Consider the following 24,242-nt stretch of genomic DNA (forward strand, 5'->3'; position numbering starts at 1 on the left):
ACAAAAATGGAACTTGTTAAATGTCTTCTGAAAAGCAATCTGAATTGCTTCCAGAGGAGTGGTAGAATAACCGCACTTGTGAATGAGCTCTAAGAGGAACCCAGTGGGACCTTCAAAGGTACGACGAGTCTTTGAGGTTCAAAGGCAGAGTCAACAGGGCAGTTGGCCTTAGGGGGTCTTCACAGGTTAGTGAGAGTTGTGGGTTAGGAAAGGGGGTGCTGGGGGGGGGGGGCAGGGGAAGAAGAGGGGAGGGAAAGCTTTGTTCTCCTGTTACTTCACTGATCATTGAAAACTAGAAAGCTTAAGAAACTGAATGTTAAATGAAAAAGGAATCCCTCCTTGTTTCCTTGGTTTTCCTATTGATGATGCTGGCAACAAAGAAATGATTTCAGTGATAGATCTTTAGCTGTAGTGATATAGTAGATAGAACACTCGGATGTCTTGCAGGTTTTCTTTTTTTCTAATCGTGTTTCTGCTTTTCAGGCTTTTTTGTTAAAGAATCAACTATTTGCTTCTGAGAAGCCTAACTGGAAAAACTGCCAAGGTGGGCCATGTTACTATTTCTTTATGGTTTTAGTTATACATTTAAAAAATGTTATTTTTTTTATTTTTATTTTTTTGATCTTTTAAAGTAATTAAGTCTCGTTAAACAAAAAAAAAACAAAAATACAAACAAAGATGTTATACTTAACTCCTCTGTGCAGTTGGTTTTCCTCAGAGCAGCCCCGATCCTCCTCTTCTCAGGTCCCTCTTTGCTGTTCCTGGCCCCTCCCTCCTATTCAGTGCTCCCCAGCCAGCAGCTTCCTATAGAGGCACTGGAGCCGAGTCAGAGCTCCCTGTGTCCATTTAGATACAGAGCCCCGACCCCCTCTCTCCCCTGATTGGCTTGACAGCTGCGGGAACTAGTGGCACCGCTGCTTTGTCTCAGCCAATCAGGAGGAGTGTCCCAGACAGCTTAGACACTTGTGGAGATTGCTGGAGAGAGATGGGGCTCAGGTAAGTGTTAAGGGGTGCTGGGGAGGCTGCTGCATACTGAAGGTTTTTTAGCGTAATGCGTAGATGATTTACAATGAGCACCGTTCATATCTGTGCAATTTCTAAGTAGTCCCTGCACTACTTTGGTCCGACTTTGATGCGACTTGAGGTCCATAGACCTGAAGAAAACACAGACATTGCTTCAAGTCGCATCAAAATCGTGGCACAAAAATTGCTGAAAAATTTACTTTGGGGTTGCAACAGTGGAAACCTAGCCCAAAAAAAGAAGAAATCCTCATCTATGGCCCAGTCTTCGCTATGAAAGGAATGACTTGTAGCTCACACAAGGTGGCTTTTTCTGCTTCCTGCACCCCAATGTAGCTGAATTAGAATGAAGTAATGGTCAGTTTGTGCTGCTGAGGGGATTAAAATGGAACTAAACCCTACTCTCCTTTACAGCCAAAGGAAACTGCCATCTTGGTATCTGTTTGATCTTCATTAGCCACAGTGCTTTGCATTGATTAGTTATGACACCAGCCTTTTGATGGCTTGACAGTTCTGTTGGGAGCTCAAGCAACTGTGACTGTTATCATTAATGGCATGCCTTGATTGAAAATGTTAAATCGGGGCGTAACTACAGGGTTCACAATTGCGCCCCAGCCTCATGCTCCAGGGGGGCCCGTGCGACCCCCCCCCCCCCCCTGTACACCTGGATAGGAGGGGCAGCATATACAGAGCCCGATTCCCCCTCCATTTTTCTCCTGTAGCCACTGAAAGCCAGCTTTTCTTCTTCTCCCTCCTGCAGGCACTCTGTGGCCGCAGGAGGAAAATGGAGGGCATTGGTTTCCCAGTATGCCACCCCTCCTAGCCAGCTTCCTCCTCTGGCTCCCCTCATCTCTCCTCCTGCCGGCTGCTGCGGGAGATATTTCAGGATGGAGAGCGGGAAAGGTCTGTAAATATGTAATTTTAGAGTCCCTTCCTTTACTGACTGTGTCCATTCAGAACTTTGTATAGATTACTCACTGTGTTCATTCATAACTGAAGCATAATAACCTGTTTACTGTGCTTTTATTTTTTGATTGAATGGGAAGCTTGTACAGATTTATTCTTGTCTATTCTTTCGTTGATGCTAAGGCTGCAGAGATGAAGATCGAGGGTTGTGTTCTCGATCTCCCTTCTCTGTCTCAAAGGTGAAACTTCAAAGGTCTGTTTAGACTTCTGATAGCTCACAAAAGCCACTCAACAGGGTTCCTAAAAAATGAAATAACAAAATTGAAATAAGAATAGACACCAGTGGCGGAACTACGAGGGTTGCAAAGGTCCCTGTTCTGCCACCAGGCTTGGATTGTCCCCGGCCAGGGGTCAGGGGGGCCCTTCATGGTTTCTTGCACCGGGGTCCTGAAGGTTTTTGTTACTCCTCTGTGGTAAACCAATGGGTTTAGCTGCACTTTAAATTGGTGGATTTAGTTCTGCATTAAAGCAAACTAGTTGCTTGGCTTTGCATGGACCAGCCCTTTGCCAATGGCAATGGCTGCTTGGCATCAGCAATGAATTCCTTTGTTGTCTTTTCTTGTGCAGAGTGATGGCTTCATTAGGGATTTTATTATTTTTCCTACCCACCTTCTTCTCTTATGTCTATGTGTAGAAGATGAGCAGAAAGACGTCTTATGTCAGACGCTGTGTGATATTCTGGAAATGGCCAGCACAGTCAATGCCAGCTCATACTGCCTGGCCACATGGCAGAAAAGAAAAGTCACCCCGGAGCCCGAGAGGGAGCTTTCTGCAGAGACAAGCCAGCCGGAAGAGATGCCAAGTAAGAACTGAACTGTGAATGTGGTTTCCTCTCTATTAATATATTCTAAATCCCTTTTTCCAGTATTGATCCATTATTGTTCCATTGTAATCACATGTCGGGAACATTCTCCTGCAGATACAAGAGGCAATCTTAGTGTAACACAAGTCAATCCTTCCCAACTGCTAATGCTACCCAGGGAACACAGCTCATACTTTCTAGTACAAGGCATTCATGGTAGGCACATATGACTTTTTACAATACAGTTGTGTGGTAGATCACACGCTGTCATTGAACAAACCTTTTTTACACTTGCGAACGGTAGAGATGTTTAGGTCCCATATACAGGTATATCCACATGCCAATATTGTTGCTTGCTGAAGCTAGGAAGGTTTCCAATATTAAAAGGTGGATGTCAAGCTAAAATGTTTTTATTTTTTCTTTATTCCCTAGTTTTGAAATGATTGAGGGAGGTTTAGAACCTCTGCCAGGTTTTTACTGCAATCCAGTGCTGGTGGGCCCTGTGCTGCAGAGTCCCCCTCACTTTGTCAGCAGGACTTCTGATAAAGCATTAAAGCCAACCCTCCTGTACTATCCTGGGCCTCATCAGTTCAAAAGATGTTCTATATTTATTTATTTATTTTTTTTTTTTTTTTACTGAGATCCAGTGCTGGTGGGCCCTGTGCTAGAGAGTCCCCCTCGATTTGTCACCAGGACTGCTGATAAAGCAGTGCAGCCAGCCCTCCTGTGCTGGCCCGGGCCTCGTCAGTTCAAAAGGGGGGCCCGGGCACCTGCCAAGCAGGAGGGCCGGCTGACACTTGTGATTTGTGTACATTGCTGCCTGCTTCTACTTTTCTTTACTCTCTCCAGCTGTGCTGCAGGGGAATCGGTTCTAGTATCTGATTCCCCCCTGTTGTGCCCCTTTTCTTGCAGTGCTGCCGGTTTCGCTCTTACCGGCAGCTGCTGAGGACACACGGGGGGGGGGGCGCTATTTCAGGATAGTGAGGGGGGCAGGGGGCTCGCCATCCTTAAACACACCATCCTGAATTAACACAGTGAGCGATCGGCACCGATCATTCATCGTGGGGTTGCAGGTATTGCCTCCTTGCCACTATTCACTTGAATGGGTCTTTTGCTCAGCAGGGTAAAATTTCTTCCATGACTGCAAAGCATAGCATCGCGTCCATTGCTTTTTAGCAAAAATATAATTTGATATTTTCAGAGGGGGCCCCTATTAGGTAGGCGGTATGGGGCCCTGTGATTTCTATCAGCAGCCCTGTCCACAGCCGCAGGTATATGCACCCCTTGTATACGTAATGATGGGAGGCAGAGTTCAGAAAGAGCTGCACTCACAGGGAGCTTTGTCCTCAGCTAGGTGTACACAGGCTTCTGTCAGTGAGCAGTTTGTATGAGTGGCTGCTAGGGGGCGCTGTGCAAAGTAGGGAGAGATAGTATGGGAGTCGCAGAAGAAGAATCGGCTGGACTTCCTGATGAGGACAACAAACCACAGCTGCTGCAGTTATAAAAAATAAATAAAATAATAGATTTGAATAAAAAATAAAGGAATCAAATGAAATAGAATATAACCATCTTCTGAAATTTTCGACTTTCAAATAGAATAAATTAGAATTCAAATAGAATTTTTTTTTTTTTTTTTTTTTTACTTTCTAATCTACTAAAATATAACCATCTTCCAGAATTCTAATAGAATATAACCATCTTGAATAGAAAGAATATAACCATCTTCCGAAATTAGAATTGCAAATAGAATAAATTATAATTTGTACAGAAAAGAATATAAAAGAATAGAATAAAAAAAAAACACTAGCGTAGAATATAACCATCTTGCAAAATTTGAATTTCGAATAGAATAAATGTGATGTTGAATGGATTAGAATTGATTTGAATTTTACGAATTCGGTGGAATTGAGTTTGAAAAAAACTAAACGAATTCCAATAAAGAATTAAACTGATTTAACTAAACAAATTTTATATAAATGATGTATTGAAACAAAACAAATTTTTGCAATCTGCACATGTCTACTGACAGTTCGCCTGCGCCGCCGCCTTGCACACAAATGAGTCTTATTCACCATCAGCGGGTGAACTCCCAATGTGTTTGAGGCCTCAAAACTAAAACTGTTCAATGTATAACTTGATATAACCAAACAAGAGAAAATACTGCACTACCTAGTGACAAACTAAACTATAAATAAAAATAAATAAAAAACAAAAAAACAGCTGCATTTAAAAAATTGTGAGGTCTACACAAAAATACAAGAATAAAGAGAAATGAGCCCCAAAAAAACCCATAAAAAATAATCAGTTATTTGATTATTATTAATTAATAATAATTATAAATTCTTATTGATTAAATATAGCAATACAAGTGTCATATGTGAGTAAGGAATATAAATAAATTATTCAATAACGGCATCATATGAATGTGAATCATAAAAAGAAAAAAGAAAATAATAATAATAATAATCCAATTGTATAAAAATAAAAAATCTTATACATATAATTAATCCCAATTGTGTCAATCAAAACACAAACAACAAAAGTGGCTGTTCAGTGAAGTAAAACCAAAAAATATACAAAATATAAAAATGATGATAATCCAGTGAGGGCACTCCATAGGGTTTGAGCGAATTAATTTATCTCACCTCACTGGGTTATCATCATTTTTTATAAAATATTTTTTTTTATATTTTTTGGTTTATTCTTATAACTTGATATAGTTTAACCATTTATTTAGCTGTTTGCTCAGAGTCCCTCTTATAAATACAGAAAGTATTTTTTCTTAGTTCTTCTATGGGCATCTTCCTTCTCGGCACAGCAAGGAGGAGAGGATTTCCCCATCCTGCCGACTGATGAGCATTGACAAGAGATAACTGGCAGCACAACGCAGCTGACAATTATCCCAATCAGCAATAAAGGCCGCCCTTGTAAGAATAATTGCGGCTTTGCTAATTGATCTTCACACAAAAGGAAACATTATGGAGGCTGATTTCATTGTATGCTTTGTTAACCTCATAGAGAGAAATCGGTCATATGCAAGAATCATTGAGGAGCAGTAATTGCATTAGTAAAAATGAATTACTTTCAACCTTCAGAAAGACGGTTATACAATGTGCAGAATTTCTAACCATAATTCTCTGGTCTTTGTTCAATTACCCTCCATCACCAAACGCCTGTTATTCCCTTTCTAGCTGTAGTCTGTTGGTTGCAATGTATCCCCATTCTTGTGAATGGGTCACGTTCAGTGGTGGTACTGCCAGACGAACGCATGGAGAGGGAATACTTTTTGTTATGCTATGTAGCAAAGCATGATGGCCGTAGCATGCTGCCTGTCTGGCTGCCTTTCCAGTTTAAAGCAGAGCTCCACCCAAAAGGGAAAGTTTGGCTTTAAGGCCTTCTCCTCCCTTCCTCTTTTAGTAATGGCGCTTTTGGGGAGGGGAGCGGGTACCTGGTTTAAACAGGTACCCGCTCCTACTTCCACTCCAATTTTCTAGCCACGTGTAAAACTGGCGGCCCTCCAGCTGTTGCAGAAATACAAGTCCCATGAGGCATTGCAAGGCTGACCGTTACAAGCATGACTCTCACAGTCAGAGGCATGATGGGACTTGTAGTTCCATAACAGCTGGAGGGCCACCAGTTTGACACCCCTGGTCTAGTTGCTTGAAAGCGGAATGTTTTCTCCCCCCTAACGCCCCCCTCCCTGCATTCTTCTTGGACATTTCACAGATCCCAGAAGACTACTGGAGCAGTCACAATGTGCAGCGCGACTCACGCATGCGCAATAGGCACCCGGCTGTGAAGGCACAAGTTGTCACAGCCGGGTCCCCACATTTTAAGATGCCGGTACTGAAGATGAGATTTCAGAACAGCTCAGGTGCGTCCATCGCCGGATGGTGGGACAGGAGAATGTCTGTTTATTAAAAGTCAGCAGCTACGGTTTTTGTAGCTGCTGACTTTTAATTTTTACATAGGAGCCTGGAGCTCCTCCTTTAAAGTGGTTGTAAAGGCACCAGTGTTATTTTCGTCAATTAAATTAATACTATTATAGTCGTTAAAAATTCTGTAGTGCATGTTCAAACCTTAATACCATAAATAATAAACACGTTATTAGATTTTTTACTCCAGGAGTATATGTTTGGCAGTTCTAAAGAAATAATGCAATAAAGTTTAACTAAACCCATTCGATTTTAGTTGACTAAAATGACTGAAACAACTCGCATGACTAAAATATGATTCAAACAACTCTGATTACTAAAATACAACTAAAACGGCATCTTAGTCAATAGGCTATAACTAAAACTGAATTAAAATTTGATGTCAAAATTAACACTGAAAGGTGCATGTTTTTTTACCTTCATGCATTCTATGCCTGAAGGTAGAAAACCACCTGTGTGCAACAGGTCACCGATGTCCATGAGAGCCTCCTCTCTGGGGACTCCCACTCCTGATTTGGCTTTTGCCTGTCACAGCCAGTGAGCCAATCAGGAGTTGGAGGGGGCGGGGTCGAGCCACGGCTACGTGTTTGAATTGACACACACAGCCGCGGCTCGAGATCGCACCTCCTTAGCTGCTTGCTGCGGGAACATCCAGCAGGAGGGTGGGACCGTTTCTTTTTACCTCATTCCATACCTTACAGAAATCTTCCTTCAGAGGCAATATTTTATGTTGGATTCCTTCAAAGATCTGTAAGGCAAGCCGTACATGGTATAATTTTGGTTGCAGGAAAGAAAATTGCTAGATTTCCGCGTTAACAACACAGTAATTGATGGGGCAGTCCCTCCCATAGTGCCATGGTCTTCTGCTGGCAGGGAGGCTTCCCTGCCAGCAGAACACGATTACTGCCGGGGTGCTATAACCACCAGCAGTAATCGAATGCAAAAAACCCAGCAGGCTGGTTATACTGAAGTCAATCAATGGATCGACTTCAGTACAACCAGCCTGCCCTTAGATGGATCAAATCTCGGCTGGTCTCTGCTGTATCTGCCAAAACTCAATCCATTAATGGCTGGCTTTTGAAACATACAAAACACACCAAGACTCAAGATTATACACCTCTCTTGTATTCAGACAATATTTGCTTATCCTGAAGTTCATCTTTGATGTCCACAGTCTGGGTACAGGTGCACTTTTAGGTAACCTGAGCAAACTTCCAACTTCAGCACAGATGCCGTGTTTGCTGGATGGCATTAGCAGCTAGTTGAGTGCTTCATATATTGCCTGGATCTGCACTTTTCCCAAATAATGAACCCTGATTGGTTGTTTGGCGACAGCTCCACTGTTTATGTAGCTTTTATAATGAACTTTATTTATTCCTGGTTCCTCTTATATATGTCATCTGTAGGACAATGTGCTGCTTTATCTATAAACTGAAAAAAAGTGAACCTGTCACCGATTTGGTAAAAGTTACATCTGCACTGAAATGCAAGTTTTTTTTTTTTTTTTTTATAGCCATGGTTCCTGTCCTTCATTGAACTTTGGCCATTTTCACCACGATCTTCATTGTTAATAGGACACCTCTATGTCCAATAGGGAGGCACCCCATTGAATAGCGGGGAGCTTAGTGGGTGATCTCCAGGTTCCAGGAACTTCTGGGGGGTCACAGGGCCTGATGGCAGAGGTCAGCTGAGTTTGAGCGCTCCAATCCCCTGAAAAAATAAAAGTAAATGCTCAGCACATGTGGTCACTGCCAATGTTAATTTGATCTTTTCAAATCTGCGACAGGCTCACTTGAAAGAGGAAACAATATTACATTGTTATATACTTGCCCTGTTTGTACATGTAAAGCGCTGTGCAAACTGATGGCACCATATAAATCCTGTATAATAATTTATCATCCATACATGGAAGGTTCCTCCAGAGATACGCCTATTATAATAGACCACCATTATTTTTACCTTTTTTGTATTGAAGACGTCATAGTATTAGCCCAGTAACAGTTTTATGCATGTGTTTTGCTTTGACTTGATGCAAATATTTAATGGCAACATTTCTTGTATTGATTTAAGAAAAAAATAATAATAATAAAAAAAAAAAAAAAAAAATATATATATATATATATATATATATATATATATATATATATATATATATATATATATATATATATATATATATATATATATATATATATATATATATATAAAATTATATTTTGATTTTTTCAAGATTTGAGATGAATTGCTGCTTCTGACCTCTCCTGTTAGTACCAATAGACTGGAGCCTTGTTCCTGCGATATAGGGGTCCCTTTTTACTGCTATTGTTAAAGTTTTCATAGTTAGGTTGAATAAAGACACCAGTCCATCCAGTTCAACCTGAGTGTCTACAATTGTCCCTATCCCTGTACATTGCACACTCACATTGGTCCCTACCCTCAAGGAGCCCAAAGTCTATGTCAACTCTTAGGCCTCATTCTCACAAGGCGGATCCACTGCCACGGAGTCCGCCTCTGTCCGCCAGCTCAGCGGGAGATCCCTCTGCCTTATCCGGCAGATGACAGGTCCCTCTCTGCTCACTGAGCAGGGAGGGGCTTGTTGATCGCTGCTGGTTTCTATGGAGAGATCGGATGAAAACGGACAGCATGTCTGTTTTCATCAGAACTCACCTGATCCAATCCACCAGTGACAGATCCAAACGCAGGGCCAGATTTCTGATTTTGCCAGATCGGACCGGGTCGGATGTTGGTGGACATGTCACCGCTGACATCCATCGCTCCATAGACTAGCATGGAGCGCCTGTTCAGGTCCGCCATTAAAACTGACAGGTGGACCTAATTGGTCAGACTGTGTGAAAGGGGCCTAACAATTTAAGGAAATGATGCAATAATAGTTCGCTTAACCTAACTTATAAAAATATAAGATATATAAAATATAATAAAGTGCACAAGAGTGAAATACACAAATAATCCACAGGTGTAGAAAGATAAATGAATGCTGTTATATCCTTCCTCTATGGCTAGAGGTATAATACGTGCACACAGTGATGAAGGTGAAAAGGAAGTCCAGAGAAATTCCAACAAAAAAGTCACCACCTAAATAATAATCCTGCTCATCTTCAGAAGAAAATAAATAAAACAAAAACCAAAATGACACTTGTCAAAAACTTGGATCCTTGCTACGATGAGCTTATGTGTTTCCCATGATTCAGATGTTGTATTGTCTCCGAGGTTCATAGATCCTAAAAAATTGCTCTCAATAGTTAGACATCATTGCGCAAGGCTGCTATATAATTAGAAATTCCCAATTCAATATATTATTCACTCACCTTTTTAATGTGGTTTTAAAACGCTGATTGAACGATTAGTAGTGCTCGCATCTCTCCTCTTCACTGCGCGTCCGGTGTCACAGAACACTGAAGATGATGTCACTGGCTCCTCCCGATGCGTTGCATCACAGGTCACGTGACTTTCTCAAGGGAAAATTAAAACATTTTAAACAATTAAGTTTTAAAACCACATTAAATGTGAGTGAATAATATATTGAATTGGGAGTTTATGATTATGTAGCAGTCTTGCACAATGTCTTTCTCGATTGAGAGCGATTTTTTTTTTTTTTTAGAATCTATGAACCTTTGAGACAATACAACATCTGAATCACGGGAACCACATAAGCTCATCGTAGCAAGGATCCACGTTTTTGACAAGTGTTGTTTTGGTATTGTTTTTCTTTATTTTTTTTCTGAAGATGAGCAGGAATATTATTTAGGTGGTGACTTTTTTGTTGGAATTTCTCTGGACTTTCTTTTCACCTTTATCACTCACTGTGTGTGCACGTATTCTACCTCTAGCCACAGATGAAGGATATAACCGCATTAATTTTATCTTTGTACACCTTTGGATTTTTTGTGGATTTCACTGTTGTGCACTGTATTATTTTTTTATAAGTTGGGTTTAAAGAGGAGTTTCCCTTAAAAAAACAAAACAAAAAAAATTAAAAAGTCAGCAGCTACAAATACTGCAGCTGCTGACTTTTAATAATCGGCCGTTTACCTGTCCCAGGGTCCAGCGATGCGGGGGAACAAAGCCCCGCTCGCCCCCCCCCCCCCTCCTCTCGGCGGCGCCGGCATTGCAACTGTGGGCATGTTGATCTAATGATCGACTTCTGTCACACACTCCTCAAAATTTAGTTTTGGATCCCTCTTTACCCACTTTAAAGGATAAGTTTGCCTTTTGGAACAGGCTACATGTTCCTCCCATATTTGGGGTGGAAATTTAACTTGTTCCAGTAGCCGCAGCCTCTACTTCTCTCCCTGTGACAGCGAGCGGGGAACTTGTCCCGGCACCTACTGTCACTGTTTGAAAATAATGCAGCAGTTTCCTGTGAGTGACTTGAACTACAAGTACCATCATCTTTTGAGGCTCACGGTTTATAGTTCTGAATGGCTTCAGTTCATTCACAAGCCCTGCAGCACTTGTTTGCAGGAGTCTGGCATTGCATCCCTGATCAGGGGTGCAATGCTTTCCAGGCTACGCAGGGAAAAAAATAACAAATGCACTTTTTTTTTTCCCTGCAAAAATGTTAGTTTTTCCCAAAAGGTGAACTTATCCTTTAACCTTTCCCACAGTTTTTTTTTTTTTTTAAAGAAGTAAAGTCAAAGCTCATTTTGCTGTACCTCGTCTTTGGATTGCAGGAGTGCAGTTAGTTCTGCACTCTTGTGATTCATTTTCAGCAGACAGCGGGGCTGAAGGGGGCAGAGCAGAGAGAGTTGGGAGCTGTGAGAAGCGAGCAATCTGCAGTGTTGGATCGCTCGGCTCTCAGTCTAAGAGGCGCTGGAGGACCGATGCTGCATCCACCAAAGTAAGTATTATTATTGAAACAAAATCCATACTTCTCTTTTAATAATAATAAACATGCCCATGCCCAGCAAATCCAGCTGTATTCTGTACGGATCTGCTGCCCCGCTGTTGCACACATAGTCCTGCACCGCCATCTTTTTCTATGACCTTATTGGGTGCTGACTGTTACTTCCTGGTTCTTGCCACTGGCCACCTAATGAAGTGCAACATCATTAGGGGACTGGCTGCAATAACAAGGAAGAGACGGCCCCCTCTCCCCCGGTGATGTGCCTCAGCTCATGTGCTGTAGAGTACTCCGAGGCTTGTTGGGATGGGTGACGTGGATATCCCAGGAGACTGCGGGCAGCTGAATACATCAGATGGGTCCATGTACTTGTCCCTGCACATCTGTCAAATTAGAACGTACAGCCGCAGTGTCCTCATTCATTAACATAGACTGCCTGCATGCGGCTCCAGCCATATAAAGAGGAAAAAAAACGCTTATTCGTGCTGTACAGGCCTCAGCACCCATGTGACTGGTGCCTAAAAATGAAAATTGCAGCTCTTAATCCCTGGCAAAATGATGAAATGAGAAAGAAAGGCATATATTTATTTGTGTTTAGACACAGAGGACAGAAGCAGCTGTCAGATTTTAAAGGAAACCTGAACTGGGAGAAAGGGGGGGGTGGCGCTGTGATTTGTGATCTCACATACTGAAAATAAGTTGGCGGGTTGCCCCACTGTTCTGAGTGAGTTCTGGGTGACTTAGTACAATGTTTTCTCAACTCCCAGTCCTCAAGTACAACCAACAGGTCATGTCTTCAGGATTTCCCTCAAATGAAACGGCTGAATTACTAAGGCAGTGAAACTGATCCAATCACCTGTGCAAAATAATGTACAGCCTGAAAACATGACCTGTTTGGGGGTACTTGAGGACTGGAGTTGAGAAACATTGACTTTGTAAACACTAACAATGAACGTCTCTTATTTGATTTGTTAAAGAAGTCCAGCCTGAGCTCGTTTCGCTGAGCTTCTGCTAAGGGTCACAGGAGTGCAATTAGTTTTGCACTTCTCCTGTGACCCTTTTTCAGGGGAGAAACGGTTTGAAGTCCGCTCTCCGCTGGCGTCACTGGAATTAGTCAAGGCGCCGCGTCATTCCGACGTTGGAAGTCTATATCCGCTAGGTGCCTGTACTGATGGTAGTCTCAACCCCTAAGTGAGCTGCTCCCCGCCCCTCCACAGCTCAGCGCTCCAATGAGCGTGGAGGAGCAGAGAGGAGAGATGCTGATTGACAGTCAGCAGCTCTCTGCTCAGGGAGGGGAGAGAACCGAGCCATCTGCGGGGTGTCGGTTCTCAGTGCAGAGGCGGTAGGGACAGATGCAGCATCGGTTTGATGCTGCATCCACCTAGGTAGGTATGAATAGGCAAAAAAATTCATATTTTAAATATACCATTGAAAGTATTTTATCTTTTTGATAAGTGCATAAAATTACCTATTGGTCCCTCCAGAAATTCAGCCCTGTTCTTGTCCTGTATACTCTTCAGTGTTGTTTTTAAACATTTTCTGCCCTACCGAGTTCCCCTCCATAGACTACAGCATAGGTAGGCAATCTCTGGGAGGCGGAGATCTATCTGGACAACCCCCGCTTTGCACATCACCCCCCCACAATAGTCTCCTCTGCCCCCCCCCCCCAACAGTGGTGTCCTCTGCTGCCCCTTGATCTCCCCCCCCCCCCCCCCCCCACACACAGTCCCCTCTGCCCCTCCTTTTCCCCACAGTAGTGTACGTGTGTCCCTCACAGTAAGGACCTCTGCCCTCCTCCATAGCAGTGTCCTCTACCCTCCCTCTCATCACAACACCCCCCATTCCACAGTAGTGCCACCTGGCCTCCCCCACAATGGTGTCCTGTGCCCCCCCACAGTAGTTTCCTTGGGCCCCCACCATAGGCGTGTCCTCTGCCTTTTTCACATAACCCCACCCCACACACATAGAGCAGTCTACTTCACTGCATCTACCTATTCAGGTGTGCAGAACAATGGAGAACGGGAGGCAGCATAGTTCTGGAGGGAAGATGGGGGCGCCAGCTGGCAGAGTTAATGTTGCATATTACCAGACCAGTGATTGGTTGCTAGGACCACCCTGTGTCCTAGCAACCAGTCACCTGCCAGTTAACTTGAAGGCTGGGTTCACATATGTGCAAATTGGATGCAGTTTGCATCCAATTCACATGACATGCTAGTGTGGCTGGCTCCCAATGGTGCTGATAGCACATGTCAGTGGCGGCCACTGTGCAGTTTGCAAAAGGGTCCTGTGCGTTTTTTGGGTCAGTTTTTAGGTGTGAATTCGGGGAAAAAATTCGGACCTGAATCGCACCTGAACCGGTAAACTGTGGACCGGTTGCCGATCCCCAGACTATGGAATACCCCATTTTTATGGCGATTATGGGATAGGGAAGGTGTTCTGAAGTCCTAAAACACTTTCTGTTCTAGGATGACAACTTCTCCATAAATGCAGCACAGAGAGTAAAGCCCCATACACACTATCAGATTTTCTGATGATTTTTTTTTTTTTTTCCTTCAGATTTACCAGAACCATATAATATGTTATTATAAGTTTCAATTTGTATGCAATCAGGCAGGCCCTTCACTACATGGTTTTGGTAAATCTGAAGACAAAAATCAGCAGAAAATCTGATAGTGTGTATGGGGCTTGTTCCATCAAAGAGACCTCCAGGGTTTCTTGCTGGATCACTTGAAGGGCAAGGAATTGGAGGAAGAGGTATCAATTCCCAGAATATAGAGCAATGAACAAAGACCCTCCTGGGGGTGATGGGGCCTATTCCACAAGGGCATTGACGGCTTCCTGGGCAGAAAGGGCTGGTGCTACTCCGGAGCAAATTTGTAAGTGTTGTTAGCATAGGACAAGAAGAGTAAGGCTTGATTCAAACTAACGTGTTTTTTTATGCATTTTGCAGAAATGCAGGGACATTTTTTAACATGGGCTCCTATAGAACATGTTCACATCAATGCATTTTTGTGCCTCTGCATTTTTGGAAAGGGTCGGGACTTTTTTCATGCAAAATGCAGCGTTTTGCATGTAATGGAAGTCAATAGACCCGTATCAAAAACTCAAGTACCGCGTTTGTGCCGCGATTTTATTTTATTTTTTCATTTTTTTTCACTGTATATAGCTGGTTGCTAAGCAACCAGCGTGTGAAAAAAACGCAACAAGCACTGCAAAAACGCTCAAAAGCAACATGCATAGATGTGAATCGAGCCTAAGGGATGGCCAAACAACCAGCATTTTCAGAATGTGGTCAGAAACCGCAAACTCTTAGTTTCTCAGTCCTCTTTCTTTAATTTGCTTTAAAATTTTCAATACAAGTAATGTCTCCTAAATGTTTTATGTTTTTATTTATAGGACTTTGCTAAATAGCTTTTAGTATGTTATTGTGTCTATTTTCTCGCTGTGTAGTGCTGAAAAGTGTCTTTTATGTGTAGCTGCGTTGGCTGCAGAGGAGCTTGGCTTTGAAAGATTTCATGCGTTAATGCAGTAAGTAACCTGACACCATTAAACTGAATTGAATAAAATCATGTTTTCAAACGCCTTTTATATGGATCATCTGTGGCTGTTGAACTACAAATCCCAGCATGCCATAAACCTTTGAGATTTGCTGTTCCCAAACCACGGTGATTGATCTTTTACCACTGCCCGATGCATATTTAGTGTGATGTAAAGCTTAAATGTGCCACTAGGTGGCAGTTGTTTGCTGAGAGCGAGCTGTCACCGACATCTCCCGGGCCACTCTACAGATTGGTAGCTGACCAGACTGGCTTCCAATCATGTGACCACTGTGACAGCGGTCACATGATTGCTGATCCTTCCTGTCCCACGGTGTTCCAAACTATTTAAGGGGCGCTAGTGTGGACGGGAAGGGATTAAAGGAGTGCTTTTTTATTTATTTATTTTATTTTTTTTACACATTATTGATTTTTTGATGGGACAAAGTATATGTAGTTATATAGGGTGTAAAAAGAAAGGAAAAAAGTATATCTAGTTCAACCAATGCAACAAAAAAAAAAATCGAAAACCTGCTATATTCAATGTCCCAATACTTTTGGTAATATAGTGTATGTCAGACAGGGTGTCCAAGTACATGCACTTTGTCTCTTTGAGATCAGAGTACTGGGAAAAAGTGATACTTCTTTAAATGCAGTTGACCTATTTTCCTTTTTGTGCTGTTGAATGATATTATTACTTTCCTTCTTCTTCTTTTTTTTTTTTTTTTTTTTTTTTTGTGCTTTTATATATTTTAATATTCCCTTGGGCTGTTATAAAAGCGGTTCCTGTTGCAACAATACAAGCTTTATTAATTGAAGAATGTTTGTTTACATAAATATAAATATTTGTAAGTCAAAGTTCAAAGATGATTTCTGATTTGGCGAAATGTTTTATTAATGTGGATAACTCTATTTTTTAAAAAGATGTCCTCAGCTGGCCCCCTTCGATTTCAACATCAAAGCCATTCCCGGTACACAGACCTCAGATCAGACCACCGACTGGTTTGAAAGGCTCTTCTGTACTCCTGGATGCAGCTGACGTCCTGGGAGTCGGGCCAAACTCTACTCCACGTTTTTGTTTTAAAAAAAATTGCATTTTTTTTAAGCCTTAAAAGTGAATTTGATTTCAATTTTATATATATATATATATATATATATATATATATATATACATATACATACATACATACATACATACATACATACATACATACATACATACATACACCTTACTCCCTACTCTGTTCTTCGCCACACCCTTTAAAGCATTAAGGGATAAGTTCACCTTTAGAACATGTAGATATGTGCAGAACGGAAACATTTGTTTCGGATAGATTCGTTATGTTACTAATTTAGTTTCATTGCTTTGTTTTTGGAATTTGTTCTGTTTTGCTTTGCAACTTTTCAGATTCAAATCAAAAATATCGATCTGATTGGAGTTCAGTGTGAAGAATAGCTTTTTGTTAAAGAGCGAAGCAGTCCACCTCTTCCTTGGCAACCGCAACTCTTCCTTAGCAACCGTGACTCTTCTGCAGAATGTAAACAAACCAGTGCTGACATTCAATTTTTTTTTCTTTTTAAATGGTTCTGGTACGGCACTCGCTTGTCTCCCCTCCTTTCCTCATGTGCCAGGCTGCATGCTCAGACACGGGGCTGGTATAGATTTTGGGGACGACCCCGTGCCATTTTTTTTTTTTTTTCAATTTTTTGGCATGGGGTTCCTCTTAAATTCATACCAGACCCAAAGTGCCTAGTATGGATTGGGAGGGATCTCAACGTTGTGTTTTTTTTTAATTTTGGCGCTGTGTTTCTGCCACTTGTTTTTTTATATTCTGCTGTCATGGTTGTCAACAGAGGCCGCCCCACTCCTTAACAACCCACTATTATCGAATAAATATGAATCATTCAGATGCATTAAATTTCCAAAATTAACACATTTTGTTTCTTTTAGGCCCCTTTCACACATGCGGACGATATGTCCGTATTTCATCCATCCGTTTGCGGATGAAATACGGACATACATTCATCCCTATGGGATAGCGGGTGTCTGCGGATGAACATCCGCAGACACCCGATTTCGTCCGCAACAGTCCGATTCTGCAGACGGAGGAAAATCCTATTTTTCTATCCGTCTGCAGAGCGGATCGGACGAACACGGACAGACGGTCCGTGCTCATCCGATCCCCATAGAGGAGAGCGGAGATCTGACAGGGCGGTCCCTGCACAGTGTGCGGAGACCGCCCTGTCCGCAGCCAGCTCAGCGGGGACAAAGGAGCGATCCCCGCTGAGCGAGCGGATCTTCACAGGGCGGATCATTACTGATCCGCCCCGTGTGAAAGAGGCCTTACTGTTTATTTCAGGATTCATTGAAATTTGTTACAAACTGAACTGCACTTGTCTAATTACGTTTCTCCGATATTTAAGGTGGAGCATGTAACATGCTCCTCCTTCCTGTGCTCCTGATCCCCTTTTTTCCGTTACAGCGGGTGCAGGTTCCTCTTCCTTCACCTGCTTTCACTTTTTGAAAAGCATATGGCCACCGCGTCATTCAATCTCCGTTTTTGTGGATGAACAGACTACCAATACCGTCTTCCGCCATGGCAGACGGACTTGGTCGTTTCAGTGGGCTGCGGGTGCACGCTCGTAGTCCACTGACATGTCCTCCAGAAGGGTTTACGGTGTTCAGCGTTTCATTTTTTGTTTTCACTTTAAAGCGCATTTCCACCTTTTTAATGTCAAAATCTGACAAACCCCAACTATATACTTGCACGTGTTGCACGCATCCCGGTGCTGGTATCACGTTGGTTTCTATTGGGGCACATGGCTGCATTGACACAGCCGATGTGCCACCAATATGATATGCGAGTTCTGGTCCCCAAACTTGTGTGTCTTCAGGAACCCCGCACTTGGATGTTTTGTTGGGAAAAACCTGTGCATCCCTGTGCAGGGAAAAGATGGCACTGAATGGAGCTTATTGCCCCGTGTGAATGGGGCATGATACACAACCGATTCCCTATCCTGTTCTAGACACCCTCCACTCCCTTTACTTCAAAGACCAAGTGCAGGTTTTGAAAAAAAAAAAACATCCATATTCGCCTAGGTGAATGCAGCATTTGTCCATGCCACCTCTACTCTGATGAATATGCGTGCTGAGAGGCAGCACCAGCTGCCAGCCAGCCATCTGGGTGGATCCCGACATTAAAGATGGGATCCTTCAATGGTCTGGACCAGCTGAGTGACATCAGCCGACAGCAGGCTTTAGTCCTCTGTTGGCTGAATACGAGTCACGGGAGTGCAGAATGGAGTGCACTCCTGTGACCTACAGAGCTTTGGCCCTACTTCTTTAAAGGTTAAAACAATTCCAAAGCCATAAATGCATAATGTTGCAGCTTACCAGTACTTGGATATGGTGAATGCATTTGTTTCTAGGCTAAGTAATTTTTTATTTTTATTTTTTAAAGTTCAGAAAAGGTATCCTGCCAGAATTGTAGTGTCTTTGTAACCATCTAGAGGGTGAAATAATATACCAAACAATCTTATCAGTTTTCCCAGCCAACTTCTGTGGACTAGCAAAGAACAGCCTGTGTAGTGGAGATGAGGAGTGGAAGGGGGATTAGTAGTCCAAACCATGAGAAAGGCCTAGTGACCGCCATGGCTCCCTTCATAGATACAGTGGAGTGAGTAAGCATAGCCAACTAGGGACAGGTAGTGTCATATTTGTTGGATTACCAAGGAAACAGAAAAAGAACTAATTCCTTCACTACATTTAAGAACTGCTAAGCTGCGACAAATGCATTTTTTGGGAGGGGTTAAGGTATGCTTTAAAGTGTTTGTAAAGATTTAAAAATGTTTTTTTTTTTTTTTTTTTTAAATAACCAACATGTCATTATTGCCTGCTCTGTCCAATAGGTTTGCACAGAGCAGCCTCAGTCGTCCTCTTCTGAGGTCCCCCTCGCTGCTCCTGGCTCCACCCCCCTGCCAAGTGTCCCCATAGCAAGCTGCATGCTCTGGGGGCACTTGTGCCTGCTCTCTCCCAGCTTTTTTGAAATGTACTACGGGTTTAAAAAAATGTTTTATATTGTAGTCAATGCTATGCTTTGCATGCTTCATTTGGAGTTTGTTTAATGGTCAGCTGCATGAAATGTGTTCTTCACATCTGCACATCATTATGCCCTATAAATTAACCTTGTCAATAATGACTTGTTTTCCCATCGAGGAGATTCAATTGCATTATTTATTTTCTCCTAAATGAGCCATTCATGGCATTCTTGGTTTGGGGTGATTAGGAAGGAATGTGTACACATTTTACTTGTAGACCTCCATAGACGAGACATTTCACATCAGGGTTGATATTTATCAAGCTCTGATATAGAGCACACTGAGAATAGAAAAGTGCAGATAAATAGCAGACAAATTGTCTCAGACGTGGTACCTCGTCTAAGAATTATTTTTTAAATGTTAACCAGTTACGCTCTCACACCTGTATATTCCCTTATGGACCAGTACAATTTCTAAGTTTTGGTAATGGGCCTTTTTATTCAGTAAAAACGTTAGGATCACAAAGTAATACATACGCTATATTGCCAAAAGTATTGATGATAATGGACGCCTGCCTTTACACGCACATGAACTTTAAAGGCATCCCAGTCTTAGTCCGTAGGGTTCAATATTGAGTTGGCCCACCCTTTGCAGCTATAACAGCTTCAACTCTTCTGGGAAGGCTGTCCACAAGGTTTAGCAGAGTGTCTATGGGAATGTTTGATTATTCTTCCAGAAGCGCATTTGTGAGGTCAGGCATTGATGTTGGACGGGAAGGCCTGGCTCGCAGTCTCCACTCTAATTCATTCCAAAGGTGTTCTATGGGGTTGAAGTCAGGACAAATCATCTGGTGGAGGGGGGATTATGGTGTGGGGTTGTTTTTCAGGGGTTGAGCTTGGCCCCTTTAGTTGTAGTGAAGGGAACGCTTAAGGCAGGGGTGCCCAACCAGTGGCCCGCGACCTCCTGCTCTGTGATGGAATAGAATACTGTTATTAATAGTAAGGTTATTACGAAAATCAGTGTATATATGGGCATATTTGTTCTGCATTGGTTATGGGCTGCTTTCAAACTGATCCACAGGGCACCTGGGGGTTACCTGCACTGAGCCATAGGCCCCTTTCACAAGGTCAGTCCGACCCAATTGGACCCTCCATTGACCTCTAAGGATTAAAAGTTGTAAATGGATTTATGTCCGTTTACAAACGCCTACCTCCAATTCGATCTGCAAAAAGGGGGAAAAAAAAAGTAGAGTGGGCTCTATAGAGTAGAGTGGGCTGCCATATACCCTCTCTGCTCGTTGTGGCCGCGACCGGTTACCAAGTCGCTTAGGTGGCTTTCACCCTTCAAAAGGTTGGGCACCCCTGTCTTAAGGCATCAGAATACCAAGACATTTTGGACAATATTATGCTCCCAACTTTGTGGGAACAGTTTGGGGATGGTCCCTTCCTGTTCCAACATGACTACGCACCAGTGCACAAAGCAAGGTCCATAAAGACATGGATGAGCGAGTTTAGGGTGGAGGAACTTGACTGGCCTGCACAGAGTCCTGATAGAACCCCTTTGGGATGAATTGGGGTGGGCCAACTCAATACTGAACCCTACAGACTAAGACTGGGATTCCATGTGCATGTAAAGGCAGGCGTCCAAATACTTTTGGTAATATAGTGAATATCATTATTTAGGACATACGTGGCTTTCTTTTATATTATGGTGTGCGAACGGAACCACAAATTAGATTAGATCCACATAATGGCACCATCCCATATAACCAACATCATATAAATAAGTGAAATTAAATTGAAGGAGCAAAACAGAATCAGCAACCCCAATCTCACCTTCCAGGAAACGAGGGACATTCAGTGTGCCACGATGGGAAACAAAACACAAAATCTGTACTCAATAAAAATCAATATTTATTTATAAATATTTTGTGCCATCTATTTTAAAAACATTTAAGAAAAGAGGAGAAAATACTGTTACAACCGTTTCCTGCTTCCTCCCATCTCAGCACAATGTCTTATTAAGCTATGGTTATTATAGGCAATTTAAAAAAGTATATAACATTACCCAGTATATAGCACAAGATTTTTTTTTTTTATATCTGGTTGATCCTTTAGGCAGAGATATTTTATTGTTATTTGTTACTTATTTTAAAAACATGTTAGAAAAAATATACTCGGATCAAACATCAGATAGAATTGACGTGTTTCACAAAGAATCGCTTCTTCAGGATCCAGTAGGAGGATCAGTAGGAGGGCAGAAGGAACCTATATAAGGGACCTCTAGGAGGGCAGAAGGAACCTACTGTATATACAGGATCAGTAGGAGAGTGGAAGGAACCTACTGTATGTACAGGATCAGTAGGAGAGCGGAAGGAACCTACTGTATGTACAGGATCAGTAGGAGGGCATATGCAACCTATATAAAGGATCTCTAGGAGGTCAGAAGTAACCTTAATACAGGATCAGTAGGAGGGCAGTAGGACCTATATAGAGGGTCAGTAGGAGGGCAGTAGGAATTTATATACAGGATCAGTGGGAAGCCACTAGGAACCTATATACAGGATCTGTAGGGGGCAGTCGAAACCGATTTACAGGATCACTGGCAACCTATATAAAAAAAAAAATCTGTAGGAGGACAATAGGAACCTATGTAGTGTGTCAGTAGGAGGGTACCAGGAATCTATATCCATAAAAGGCCAGTAGGAAACTATATATACATTGTTCTGAAGAAGGTCAGTAGGAACCCATATACATGATTAGTAGGAGGGCAGCTTTATTAGATCTGATGATGCTACCAGTTTTTAAGAGTAATGAAACTTCAACATTAGTTGTCCAGCTGAATGTAATTACTGCTGGGTATCTCATGGCCTTGATAAATGAGATATCTAAAGAAGTTGTTTATGGGACTTTTTAAGCGCAAAAACACCATATTATTAAAATATAAATTTTTCATTTAAATAGAAAAATGCATATAAATACATAGTTTGGAATCCTTTCAAAAAATACATCACAAAATACATAAGAACAATTGCAATGCTGATACATCTCTACATGTTTCGCCATACAATATAGGGCTTCTTCAGGAGAACTGTTAATATCACAGATGCATATAATCACTGAAATGAAAAAAGACAATTTGAACAATTATATAAACATGTAGACATTTATCAGCATTGCAATTGTTCTTATGTATTTTGTGATGTATTGTTTTAAATGATTCCAAATTATGTATTTATATGCTTTTTTTTTTTTTCTATTTACATGAACAATTTATATTTTTATAATATGGTGTTTTTGTGCTTAAAAAGTTCCATTAACAACTTCTTTAGATATAAAATGTAAAGGGATGTGGTGCTATAAGGATGTTTTGTTATCTTGGCTCTTTTACAAACAATCTTTCTCCTTGATAAATGAGAACCTTCACTGACAAATATCTGGATAAATTAACTGTTGCCCAACAGGTAGGCGATGCACTTTGTATGCGTTGTAAAGCTGGCCATACGGCAGACCTAGAGTATTTTCAAAGGCACATTTGTTCATTCTCAATAATACATTCATTAACTGAAGAATCTAGTTCAAAAGTCCTTCAATTTTTTTTTTTTCGCTTTTAACATTTGATTTTGGGGTGGATGGACTTTTTTTAAACAAAACCTCATACACTGTTAGAAATTCATTTGTTAAAAAAAATAAATAATAAAAATAAAGTATTTGTCTTGCTCCTTCATATTTTCTAGTCACTGTGGAAGATAAGAAACCTCAATTTGACCCCACTAACAAGTCTTCTTAAAGCGAAACCCTTTGAACACATTTCTTCTAATGTATAACCAGCTTAGGGTTCCATTTTTTTTTTTTTTAGTTTTGACTGAATTGTACCTGTAAATGTTCATATTATGTCTAAAGCAAGCAATGCCTGTTTCAACAACATTTCTCCTTGCATTCCCTCAGAAAAAGAACTTTTAAAAATTTTAGTGAGCTGAAGGGAGCTTTATGGGATGAATATTTAACTTGGCGGAGCAAGTTTGGTGTGCTGCTGTTCCTGTACTCCGTCATTCTCACCAAGGTATGGTTCAAGGTTTTCTGCTATCTCTATGCAGGTTTCTCAACGTAAAGCATCTACACTATATTACCAAAAGTATTGGGACACTTGCCTTTACACGCACGTGAACTTTAATGGCATCCCAGTCTTAGTCCAGTATTGAGTTGGCCCACACTTTGCAGCTATAACGGCTTCAGCTCGACTGGGATACCATTAAATTGTAAAGGCGTGTGTCCCAATACTTTTGACTATATAGTGTGAGTGTGTTGCCTATAGTCCGTTATCTTTTTATTTACTGTTTTGCACTTGAAGCATTTTGCTTGCTATGGGTTTAATGCCAACATTTGTTATTTTTTTAACACTTTTTGTGTGCACACCTGTCATGTACATATTCATACAAGCAGCAAGTGGTATAAGAGCTCTTAGACTTTGTCTTAGTAAATGATCTAATCCTGTCTCATACCCCAATCTAAGGGCTGGTATTCTTATAACAATAGAGAAAAAAATGAGCAATAAATAGAAAAAGTAGGGAATTTCCACTAGTTTATTGCATCGGGACCAGGATAAGTATATCTGGCAAAAAATTCATGGTTCCGGATTTTTTTTTTTTTTTTTTTTTTTTTTTTCCGAATTTAAAGCATATCTGCATTTTGCCTTTCCTAGACAATGTAACGAATTGTCTTTACAGGATGCAGCTTTACAAGCCTTCCATTCACTCCTTTGCTTTGCTGATTTGCTGTTGCAGCCAGAATACATGCGTGGTAGTTTGTAGGTATGGGGGAACATGGGAAACTCCCCTGCTCCATATAAATGCCATTTACATTTAGCAGCCATTTACTGTACTTGGACTGCATATGTGGGAGCAGGGATGCCTGCCTATACCATGTAACGTTCTGATACTGCAGGAGTTCTAGGATCTGGCTGTTTTTCGCGCCAGGGGTCAATTCCAAAACTGGCCGCGCAGACTTAAAAATCTTTCTCCTTGTAAAAGTTTCTATTTATAAATTTTTAAAGTGATACCAAAGAAAAGTAAAAAAAAAAAAAAT

General features: G+C 41.5%; 1 protein-coding gene across 2 annotated transcripts in view; it reads left to right on the forward strand.

Moving 5' to 3' along the window:
- Positions 1-24,242, forward strand: part of MINDY3 (MINDY lysine 48 deubiquitinase 3) — a 197,166-nt gene that overhangs the window by 14,174 nt on the left and 158,750 nt on the right. Inside the window, exons 4-7 of one of the 2 annotated variants that reach the window (XM_077490847.1) lie at positions 484-544; positions 2,621-2,788; positions 15,061-15,112; positions 23,106-23,220. In XM_077490847.1, coding sequence (XP_077346973.1) covers positions 484-544; positions 2,621-2,788; positions 15,061-15,112; positions 23,106-23,220 — 396 coding nt within the window. Of the gene's footprint in view, positions 1-483; positions 545-2,620; positions 2,789-15,034; positions 15,113-23,105; positions 23,221-24,242 lie in introns of those variants that run through there. The other variant, XM_077490848.1, reaches the window with a different exon arrangement.

The sequence above is a fragment of the Lithobates pipiens genome, unplaced genomic scaffold, assembly GCF_037356315.1.
Source record: "Lithobates pipiens isolate NorthernLeopardFrog02 unplaced genomic scaffold, aLitPip1_a1.2 Scaffold_19, whole genome shotgun sequence".
Taxonomy (NCBI): domain Eukaryota; kingdom Metazoa; phylum Chordata; class Amphibia; order Anura; family Ranidae; genus Lithobates; species Lithobates pipiens.